A 12,210-nucleotide genomic window follows, 5' to 3' on the forward strand; every position below is an offset into this window, starting at 1 on the left:
AATTCAACCCTTAACTCAACAATGAGTAGATGAGTGTTATGTGTGTGTATATGTGTAAATAAATGAACACTGAAATTCAAGTATTTATTTTATATATATATATATATATATATATATATATATATATATATATATATATATATATACCGTATATTACCAAATCGTAGCCCGGGCGTTTATTTCACAAAATCGATTTTGGAGACAGGCGTTTAAAAGAAGCAGGCGGTTATTTGCACAAGGCTTTTATTTATTTTTGCACCAGCCTGCACCAGGCCATTATTTGGTTACAATGGTTATTGTCCAGTATTTTTTTTCCGTACAAAATACTTTAAATGTAAAAGCTATTGTAAACATACAAACAAAAAAACAAGAGATCAACATGAGGTAGGCTATCAAAAGACAAGAGATTAACAAGGCCTCAACATGGCAGTAGTGCAACAATTGTCAAATACAATACCAATACTAAAAATAAATAAACTTTTTGAATAAAGCAGCCTACCGGGAAAAATAAAATTATGGTACCAAGTACCCAAGTATAAAACCCACCATCAAAATAGAACAATAATACTGTCACTTAAATAAAAATAAAGGCTACAGTACTCCAAGTTTTAAAGAAAGCAGCATACAGGAAAAATAAAATTATGGTACCAAGTACTCTATAAAACCATCAAAACAATAATACTGCAGCAAATGCAACCCCAGTAGCATTTTAATCTAAATTATGCAAATAACAGCCCATGGGCGACTATGGACATAGGCAGTTATTAGGAAGAGGCGGTTAATTCACAAAATGGGGTCAGACCCCGGGCGGCTATTAGGACATGGACGGTTATTTGCCCAAGGGCGTTTATTTGGTAATATACGGTAATAATAAAATAAATATATATTTATAGCTAGAATTCACTGAAAGTCAAGTATTTCTTATTTATATATATATATATATATATATATATATATATACAGGTATATAATATGTATATATGCATACATATATATATATATATATATATATATATATATATACATATATATATACATATATATATATGAAATACTTGACTTAGTATTTCTTATATATATATATATATATATATATATATATATATATATATATATGAAATACTTGACTTAGTATTTCTTATATATATATATATATATATATATATATATAAAATACTTGACTTGGTGAATTCTAGCTGTAAATATACTCCTCCCCTCTTAACTATGCCCCCAACCACCAAGTATGGTGTATTCACCAATGTGTAATGTAGAAAATACGCATAATACCAAAAGTGCAAAACCGAAGTAGATAAACAACCCAATAATAACCTTAAATCACTCCTTACAACACTCAAAAAGCAATGCAATAAATTAAGAAATAAGGCAAACAACCTGACGAAATCTTTAAAAAAAAAATTACATTAACGACAAAATAGAGGAAAACACAAATAAGCCACGTGAGCTCTGGAAAATCCTCAACAACCAGCTTCCTGGCTGCAGCCAGAAACTTAAAACCAGACTCACCAACATCAACATCAAAGAGGGCGACTCCCTCATTACAGACAAACTGGAGGTAGCAAGCAGACTTAACATCTTTTTCACCAGCATAGCCACACCTCTAGTTAACAAGCTGTCCCACCACTCTGGTCGCTTTGGTATAGAACACATTAAAGCATACAGAAAGCTAAGAGAATTCAACAACGATTTCAAATTAGAAATGGCCTCAGCTGACGAGGTGCTCAAAAAATTGAGCGCGCTCCACCTAAACAAGGCCACCGGCCTTGACAATATCCCCTCCAGATTCCTCAGGGACTCTGCCACCACCATTGCCCCCAATCATCACACACATAATAAACCTCTCAATTAAACAAGGCCAAGTACCAAAAGATTTCAAGATAGCAAGAGTAACTCCCCTTTTTAAAAAAGGACGCAAATTAGAACCTGGCAACTACCGACCTGTTTCTATTCTCAGTTCCATTTCGAAAGTAATGGAAAAAATAGTTTATGAACAGGTCGATAGTTACCTTGCCACTAAAAAACTCATGTACAAATTCCAATCCGGCTTCAGAACTAACCACTCCACTGACACATACCTTCTCTATCTGACCGACCACATCAAACATGAGGTGGACGCGGGCAAATACTGTGGCATGGTCATGCTAGACCTTCAGAAGGCCTTTGACACCGTAAACCACGCTATACTGTTGGATAAGCTCAGAGCAATCGGATTTGATAAAACCTCATCGAGCTGGATGCAATCTTACTTGGAGGGGAGGGAACAGGTGGTAGAGGTGAACGGTACCGTGTCCCCCCCCCCCTGTCAGTAAGCTGTGGAGTCCCCCAAGGCAGTATATTGGGGCCTTTACTGTTCCTAATATACGTAAACGACATGTCATCAGCATGTGAATTGTTCCTGTTTGCGGATGACTCGGCCTTGCTGGTATCCGGCAAGGACAAGTCACAGGTGGAAAAAATCCTCAGTGCCGAACTCTGTAGAATTTGCACCTGGCTCGCTGACAATAAGCTATCCATACACTTGGGTAAAATGGAATCCATCCTATGTGGGTCCCAAATCAATCTCAAGAAAGTCAGTGACTTCACTATAAAAGTGGGTGACATTGTTATCACCAGGAAGGATGAGGTCACCTACCTAGGTTCCATTCTATAGGCTAATCTTTCCTGTGATAAAATGGCAACAAAGGTAATCAAAAAGGTCAACCAACGAACAAGATTTCTCGACAGAATCTCCTCTCTGGTCAACAAAAGCACCATGAAGATTCTAGCGGGAACTCTCATTCAACCCTTTTTCGATTACGCATGCACCTCCTGGTACCCTAGCACCTCCAAAACCCTCAAATCTAGACTCCAAACATCCCACAACAAGCTAGTCAGATTACTTCTAGACCTCCACCCCAGATCACACCTCACTCCTACCCACTTCTCCAAAGTGGGCTGGCTCAGAGTGGAGGACAGAGTAAAACAACTTGCACTGAGCCTAGTCTATAAAATCCGCGACACCTCCCTGATACCGAAGTACATGTCAAACTACTTCCTTAACGTAAATGACCACCATAACACCAGGGGGAGCTCCACTAACCACGTTTTGATTGATTGATTGAGACTTTTATTAGTAGGTTGCACAGTGAAGTACATATTCCGTACAATTGACCACTAAATGGTAACACCCCAATAAGTTTTTCAACTTGTTTAAGTTGGGAATACGTTAAACCCAGATTCCGATCCAACAAAGGTCTTAACTCATTCTCTTTCTATGCCACATCAATATGGAATGCACTCCCAACAGGTATAAAAGAAAGGGCATCTCTATCCTCCTTCAAAAACGCACTAAAAGAACACCTTCGGGCAACTGCAACCCTAAACTAACACCCTCCCTCTTCCACATCCCCCCTCCCCGGATTGTAAATAATCAAATGTAAATAATCAAATGTATATACTTGTTCTTATGCTTTCTGATCTCTGTATGTCCACTGCTTGCTGTACATATCCTACCAAGTCATAACTACACTGTTTCAATGTCCATTTCTCTGATGATGCAATTGTTGATGACCGAAGTGCTGATATCAACCAAACCTAACCCTCCCCTCGCCCCCCTCCACATCCCACACCCCGGATTGTAAATAATGTAAATAATTCAATGTATATACTCTGATGATTAACTTGTGTGAGGACTGTATTATGATGATAGTGTTATGTTTGTTGTCTTCTCCCTGCCTTCTCTATTGGTTTTTCAGTTTCTTCCACAGTCTTTTGTCCCCAACGAGGCACACCTGCTGCTAATCACCTCCTGGTAGCATTTAAGCGCGTCTCCACCAGCTGGTCCCCGCCGGTTATTGTTCCTGAACTCCGCTCTGACATGTGCTACCTTGATTCTGCTTCCCTGGTATGTTGCCTTCGCATATTTCTGTAATATTGACCTCGTTGTGTTTTTGTTTTCCTAGCCACCTTGTTTTGAGAGGACTAGTTTTTGCCACGCTGTGTGCGTCCTGACCTTTACTCCGCCAACCTCTGAAAGAGACTACTTTTGTTATATTTCCCATGGTGTGTACTTTTGCCCCATCACCCTTAGTTACCATTTTGGACTTATTAAATATTTTCATTTGTTATCGCTTCCCTTGCCTCCATTCTCTGCATCCCGGGGTCCACCCTTTAACTCTATCTTAACAGATAGTATATATTTGTACCATGAATTGATTAACGTGGACCCCGACTTAAACATGTTGAAAAACTTATTCGGGTGTTACCATTTAGTGGTCAATTGTACAGAATATGTACTGTACTGTGCAATCTACTAATAAATGTCTCAATCAATCAATCAAAAACAGGTGTAAAAGAAAGTGCATCTCTATCCTTCTTCAAAACCGCACTAAAAGAACACCTCCAGTCAACTACAACCCAAGTCTAAACCCCTCACTAGTGATGGGTTGATGAGGCGTCATGAAGCGTTTCGACACATTGCAAAACTGTATTGATACTGTGTCGATACTGTGTCACTAAATACTGACATCTGCTGGACATTAAAAATCCCTACAGGCAACCTATGGACCGACTCAACTGACACTGATTTTATGACCTAGTATATACCATTGGCGTTGTTAGGCCTATTCTTAAGCCCCCCTAAATAATTTGGTGGTTTTTTTTGTTTGTTTTTTACAAATAAATGCCGACATATTCATTATAAAGTGGCCCAAATATGAGTAAATAATCATATAACCTGTTATTATTCACTCAGTTTCCCCTCACTTCGTAGCGTAAGGTAGAGAGCCCCTTTCGTACGTCGGTATCCAATCCATTCCACTTGTTCATATAGAAAATGCCCACATCACTCAAATTCCAGCCCGCATTTTCTCTGCGACCTTGCTTGCGGTCCTGCAGGTGTACGAAGCACATTATCTTCCTTTACAATGAGTGAAGCTGCACAAAATCTTGTGTGTGCAATTGTAAATCATTTATTTTTCAAGTTTTGTGTTTCTTGTAGAATCTATATAAAGTAATATACATTAGCCTATTGTTAAAATAATGAAAAAAACATAACTAAATATATTTGTTTTATTGTATTGTTACATTAATAGCTGTTTTATTATTATAGGATGGCTTGTTAAACATTTAATAGGATTTTCAGAGGGAGGAAAAACCAAGACATTTGATATAAAATGTAAAATGAATAAATACATAAAAAGAAAAAGAAAATATATGGTTAAAAGCCATCGTCCCGGGGAGCATTTCATTTCGTCCCGTGCATTTAAAAAAAAAAAAATAATAACAATGAATCATTTCTAAGTCTTTGTTAGCCGTTTGTGAAGTTTTGTGCTCGTGTGTAACATTCACTCTCATCCTGTGCATCTCCTGGGGGCAAAGCCCCCCCCTGTCCTTAAAAGCTAGTGACGCCCCTGGTATATACAATAATATAAACCAAGTCATTGTATTTCATTTAGGATTATTTCATAACTTCATCTAAATAAAAATATATTTTTTATCTTTTTTTAGATACAGTCAATAAATAGTGTGAACATGTATCATAACATGGAAATCTAAGAGAACATGTTGTGAATGAGGATGCTTGTGGACTGGGAAATGTTTTTATTTATTTTTTTCACATTTTTATTAAAAAAAAAAACAGTTTTTCCAACGTATTCGATTTTAGACGCTTTCTCTTCTTAGTTATTATTTCTCCGGCTGTAGAAAAGACCCGCTCACAGGGCACAGAGGAGGCGTCAGTGCGACACAGTTCGCGTATCGGTCACGTGACCAAAACAGCTCATGATCGGTCACGTGACTTTCTAAAAGTGGTACGCCCACCGACAGAGGGTGTTGCTCTATGAGCTCAACGCATGCGCCGATGCATCGGTGTTACCGGACCCATTACTACCCCTCACCCCACCACATCCCACCTCCCCGGATTGTAAATAATCAAATGTAAATAATCAAATGTATATACTTATGCTTTCTGAGCTCACTATGTTCACCACTTGCTGTACATATCCTACCAAGTGAAACCTACACTGTTACAATGTCCATTTCTCAGATGATATAATTGTTGATGACTGAAGTGCTGATATCAACCAAACCTAACCCCCCCCCCCACATCCCACCCCCCGTATTGTAAATAATGTAAATAATTCAATGTATATACTCTGATGATTAACTTGTGTGATGACTGTATTATGATGATAGTATATATTTGTACCAAGAATTGATTTACGTGGATTCCGACTTAAACAAGTTGAAAAACGTATTATAATATAAAATGACCATTTAGTGGTCAATTGTACGTGATATGTACTGTACTGTGCAATCTTCTAATAAAAATATCAATCAATCAAAAAAAAAAAAGTGCGTTCTTACATTTCCTATTAACGGTCTTAATCTATCTTATTTTCATGTCTGGATCTTTTGGAAACGGGTACTGTTTGAATGGTGGATCACAAACACACCTTCCTGAGTCAAAATAACACACATGAATGTCACACATAGTTTGTTTCCATCTTGTGAGCTGATATGTACTACAAACCCTGTTTCCATATGAGTTGGGAAATTGTGTTAGATGTAAATACAAACGGAATACAATGATTTGCAAATCATTTTCAACCCATATTCAGTTGAATATGCTACAAAGACAACATATTTGATGTTCAAACTGATAAACATTTTTTTTTCTTTTCAAATAATCATTAACTTTAGAATTTGATGCCAGCAACACGTGACAAAGAAGTTGGGAAAGGTGGCAATAGATACTGATAAAGTTGAGGAATGCTCATCAAACACTTATTTGGAACATCCCACAGGTGAACAGGCAAATTGGGAACAGGTGGGTGCCATGATTGGGTATAAAAGTAGATTCCATGAAATGCTCAGTCATTCACAAACAAGGATGGGGCGAGGGTCACCACTTTGTCAACAAATGCGTGAGCAAATTGTTGAACAGTTTAAGAAAAACCTTTCTCAACCAGCTATTGCAAGGAATTTAGGGATTTCACCATCTACGGTCCGTAATATCATCAAAGGGTTCAGAGAATCTGGAGAAATCACTGCACGTAAGCAGCTAAGCCCGTGACCTTCGATCCCTCAGGCTGTACTGCATCAACAAGCGACATCAGTGCGTAAAGGATATCACCACATGGGCTCAGGAACACTTCAGAAACCCACTGTCAGTAACTACAGTTGGTCGCTACATCTGTAAGTGCAAGTTAAAACTCTCCTATGCAAGGCAAAAAACGTTTATCAACAACACCCAGAAACGCCGTCGGCTTCGCTGGGCCTGAGTTCATCTAAGATGGACTGATACAAAGTGGAAAAGTGTTCTGTGTTCTGATGAGTCCACATTTCAAATTGTTTTTGGAAACTGTGGACGTGGTGTCCTCCGGACCAAAGAGGAAAAGAACCATCCGGATTGTTATAGGCGCAAAGTGGAAAAGCCAGCATGTGTGATGGTATGGGGGTGTATTAGTGCCCAAGACATGGGTAACTTACACATCTGTGAAGGCACCATTAATACTGAAAGGTACATACAGGTTTTGGAGCAACATATGTTGCCATCCAAGCAACGTTACCATGGACGCCCCTGCTTATTTCAGCAAGACAATGCCAAGCCACGTGTTACATCAACGTGGCTTCATAGTAAAAGAGTGCGGGTACTAGACTGGCCTGCCTGTAGTCCAGACCTGTCTCCCATTGAAAATGTGTGGCGCATTATGAAGCCTAAAATAGCACAACGGAGACCCCCGGACTGTTGAACAACTTAAGCTGTACATCAAGCAAGAATGGGAAAGAATTCCACCTGAGAAGCTTCAAAAATGTGTCTCCTCAAATCCCAAACGTGTACTGAGTGTTGTTAAAAGGAAAGGCCATGTAACACAGTGGTGAACATGCCCTTTCCCAACTACTTTGGCACGAGTTGCAGCCATGAAATTTTAAGTTAATTATTATTTGCAAAAAAAAAAAAAGTTTATGAGTTTGAACATCAAATATGTTGTCTTTGTAGCATATTCAACTGAATATGGGTTGAAAATGATTAGCAAATCATTGTATTCCGTTTATATTTACATCTAACATAATTTCCCAACTCATATGGGAACGGGGTTTGTATTACAACTGCGCAAATTGTCTTCGACATATTGAAAAATATACACGACGCGGAATAAACAATAATTCAGAAATATATCTATTTCTATTCACGCTAAAGAGTAAACACAAACCACGAAGTGACGAAGTTGACTAAAAAAGTATGGAGTCGCTTGGCTTTGTTTATCCCTCACGAACTTTGACCTAGATAAATTGGACATGCGCAGAAGCCAACTTGGAAGCGGTCCATTGAAAGAGTTGATAGCGCGACCTCCTGTACTGTAGAATGTAGTATGGACCATAGGACAGGACGAAGACCTCCTGTACTGTAGAATGTAGTATGGACCATAGGACAGGACGAAGACCTCCTGTACTGTAGAATGTAGTATGGACCATAGGACAGGACGTTAAGAAGCTGTGGAGGCCTAAGATGCTCTACTAGTCTGCTGGAAATCCAAAGAAGACGAAGGAGTCAAAAGCAAAATGGCGTTTGACAGAGAAGGCCTAAACGTGGCCACTGGCCATTATTGTTTCTCTATTTGTATTTAGTGCATACATGTACGCATATATGTCGTGTAGTAGATGAAACATTGTTAGTCATTGTTTGTATCCGGATACATTAGTCTGAGCGCACTTTATCAAGTCTTGTGCTAGCTTAGCTTAGCTTGCTAGTTAGCTTAGCTTGTTAGCTGCTAACAAAGAGACGCGGACGTTATCAACACATCGCTAAGTAGAGATCAAATGTGAGTGTAAAGTGTTGTGATTGTGTGAAAATGTGCGAAAGAACGATAGCAAAGTATGAGGAGGAACTTTGTCCAACAAAAGAGGAGAAGGAGCGACAACATCAACTACTGGACGCTGTTTTCAAGAAACATCAAGTTGTGTTACACAGAACAGGTTTGTTGACTTCTTACTCTCACATCTTTACTAACTTTATATTTCATTAGTAACACTTTTATTCAATATGTGGTCAGTAATATGATGGTTTGTCTTGTGGGGATGATTTAATGCTTTGATTTAGATTCTTCATGAAAACGAGACAGTTTGAGGTTGATGTTCTTCTCAGTTTGTAACAATGTGTGATTGATTGATTGAAGGACTTATGAGAAGTTTGCATAGGAAAGGGTACACTTTCATCACGGTACACATTCACTGCTACAAGAAAGCTTGTTTCAGTTGAAATATGGTTATTTAACTCACACAGTGGCCTAGTGGTTAGAGTGTCTGCCCTGAGATCGGTAGGTTGTGAGTTCAAACCCCGGCCGAGTCATACCAAAGACTATAAAAATGGGACCCATTACCTCCCTGCTTGGCACTCAGCATCAAGGGTTGGAATTGGGGGTTAAATCACCAAAATGATTCCCGGGCGCGGCCACCGCTGCTGCCCACTGCTCCCCTCACCTCCCAGGGGGTGATCAAGGGTGATGGGTCAAATGCAGAGAATAATCTCGCCACACCTAGTGTGTGTGTGACAATCATTGGTACTTTAACTTTAACTTTTTTTAACAGTACTATGTAGAAAGTAGCATTTAAAATACAAATATACTGCAAGAAAATAAATGAAAATATTTATAGTTTATTAGTCTTCGGTCAATGGTCAACAAAATAAACAGTTGTACATTTATAGATTGAAAATAAATATGTTGCAGACAGAAAGGGTTTAGGCTGAAGTTGAACACTTATTGCGCCTAACCCTATGAACAATGTCAAGTACAAGATGAACTTCCGAAAATTATGAAATGTCCTTTGTACAACATATTATAAATACACATTATACACAACATAAACACAGTGCAATTATATACACAGTAAAGGCATGTGAAATATTCCTGTACACGTGTTAAACCTTTGCACCAATTTATATACTATATACAAACAATTATACTTTCATTATTATTTATATCTCACAATTAGTATTTTAATTAACATTGATCATAGTATTAAAGGCCTACTGAAATGCGATTTTCTTATTTAAACGGGCATAGCAGGTCCATTCTATGTGTCATACTTGATCATTTCGCGATATTGCCATATTTTTGCTGACAGGATTTAGTAGAGAACATCGACGATAAAGTTCGCAACTTTTGGTCGCTGATAAAAAAGCCTTGCCTGTACCAGAAGTAGCAGACGATATGTGCGTGACGTCACAGGTTGTGGAGCTCCTCACATCTGCACATTGTTTACAATCATGGCCACCAGCAGCGAGAGCGATTCGGACCGAGAAAGCGACGATTTCCCCATTAATTTGAGCGAGGATGAAAGATTTGTGGATGAGGAAAGTGAGAGTGAAGGACTAGAGGGCAGTGGGAGCGATTCAGATAGGGAAGATGCTGTGAGAGGCGGGTGGGACCTGATATTCAGCTGGGAATGACTAAAACAGTAAATAAACACAAGACATATATATACTCTATTAGCCACAACACAACCAGGCTTATATTTAATATGCCACAAATGAATCCCGCATAACAAACACCTCCCCCCTCCCGTCCATATAACCCGCCAATACAACTCAAACACCTGCACAACACACTCAATCCCACAGCCCAAAGTACCGTTCACCTCCCCAAAGTTCATACTGCACATATATTTCCCCAAAGTCCTCAAAGTTACGTACGTGACATGCACATAGCAGCACGCACGTACGGGCAAGCGGTCAAATGTTTGGAAGCCGCAGCTGCATGCGTACTCACGGTACCGCGTCTGCGTATCCAACTCAAAGTCCTCCTGGTAAGAGTCTCTGTTGTCCCAGTTCTCCACAGGCCAATGGTAAAGCTTGACTGTCATCTTCCGGGAATGTAAAAAATGAAACACCGGCTGTGTTATCCGGCACAACAGTAAGGAGGTGCATTCTACGGCGGGGGTGCGTTATCCGGCACAACACCTGCCGCAATACACCGCTTCCCACCTACAGCTTTCTTCTTTGCTGTCTCCATTGTTCATTGAACAAATTGCAAAAGATTCACCAACACAGATGTCCAGAATACTGTGGAATTTTGCGATGAAAACAGACGACTTAATAGCTGGCCACCATGCTGTCCCAAAATGTCCTCTACAATCCGTGACGTCACGTGCTGACGTCATCATACCGAGACGTTTTCAGCAGGATATTTCGGCGCCAAATTTAAAATTGCACTTTAGTAAGCTAACCCGGCCGTATTGGCATGTGTTGCAATGTTAAGATTTCATCATTGATATATAAACTATCAGACTGCGTGGTCGGTAGTAGTGGCTTTCAGTAGGCCTTTAACTACTGTGTTGATTCAAGAGTGATATATTTTATCATTTAAAATAAGCAAAAGGCTTTGTATATTCCCAGTTACGAGTAGCCGTAACCCTCTTTTCCTTTTGATAGGGAGTTCCACATGTTGGTGGTATAGCAGGCAAACAAATTAGAACCTTTTTTAGAGTGAAATCTGGGTTGAATGTGATTTGTACAACTACCTCTGGTGTTATAATGGGGAATATATTTTTAAGTATCTAGACAGGTACATGAGTATTTTAGTGGTATGGTGTATTTTGTACACCAGACCAACTGCAAGAAGATGTACTCTGTCGGCTACCAAGAGCCTCCCCATGTTAAGGAAATGGTTGGCGGAAAGGTGAGCCCGAGATGGACAATTGAGTAGAAGCTCAATCATTTTGTTTTGGCCTGTCTGGAGTTAGTTTTTCAGGGCTTTTAAGGCGTCACGGTACTAAACATGAACTCTGTAGTCAAAGTGGGGTTAAATGAGTGCTTGTGTTAATCTTAAGTGTATTCCTACCCACCAGCGGGTTGATCCTACTATGTAAGAACTAAGGTTGTAAGGTTGCGATACTATCCATCCAACCATTTTCTACCACTTGTCCCTTTCAGGATCAAGGGGGGTGCTGGAGCCTATCTCAGCTGCATTAATCATATTCGGTACTATACCGCCTCTAAAAAGTACTACTTCTATGATTACATCAATATTTTTTTGGCATCACAACATCTTCTTTCGTTTTTTTGTTAATTATTTATATTATGTTTATAAACTCAGGAAATACCGGTATGTCCCTGGACACATGAGGACTTTGAATATGACCAATGTATGATTCTGTAATTACTTGGTATCGGATTGATACCCAAATTTGTGGTATCATCCAAAACTAATG

The 12,210-nt window shown here is 39.2% G+C and overlaps 1 protein-coding gene across 2 annotated transcripts in view; it reads left to right on the forward strand.

The window, feature by feature from the left end:
* Nucleotides 1-8,356: 8,356 nt before the first annotated feature.
* LOC140676604 (uncharacterized) overlaps nucleotides 8,357-12,210 on the forward strand; it is a 59,320-nt gene continuing 55,466 nt past the window's right edge. The window contains exon 1 of one of the 2 annotated variants that reach the window (XM_061928407.1): nucleotides 8,357-8,976. In XM_061928407.1, the coding sequence (XP_061784391.1) occupies nucleotides 8,853-8,976 (124 nt within the window). In that variant the 5' untranslated portion in view covers nucleotides 8,357-8,852. The remainder of the gene's footprint in view (nucleotides 8,977-12,210) is intronic. The other variant, XM_061928406.2, reaches the window with a different exon arrangement.

Source organism: Nerophis lumbriciformis, linkage group LG33 (genome assembly GCF_033978685.3).
Source record: "Nerophis lumbriciformis linkage group LG33, RoL_Nlum_v2.1, whole genome shotgun sequence".
NCBI classification, from domain to species: Eukaryota; Metazoa; Chordata; class Actinopteri; order Syngnathiformes; family Syngnathidae; genus Nerophis; species Nerophis lumbriciformis.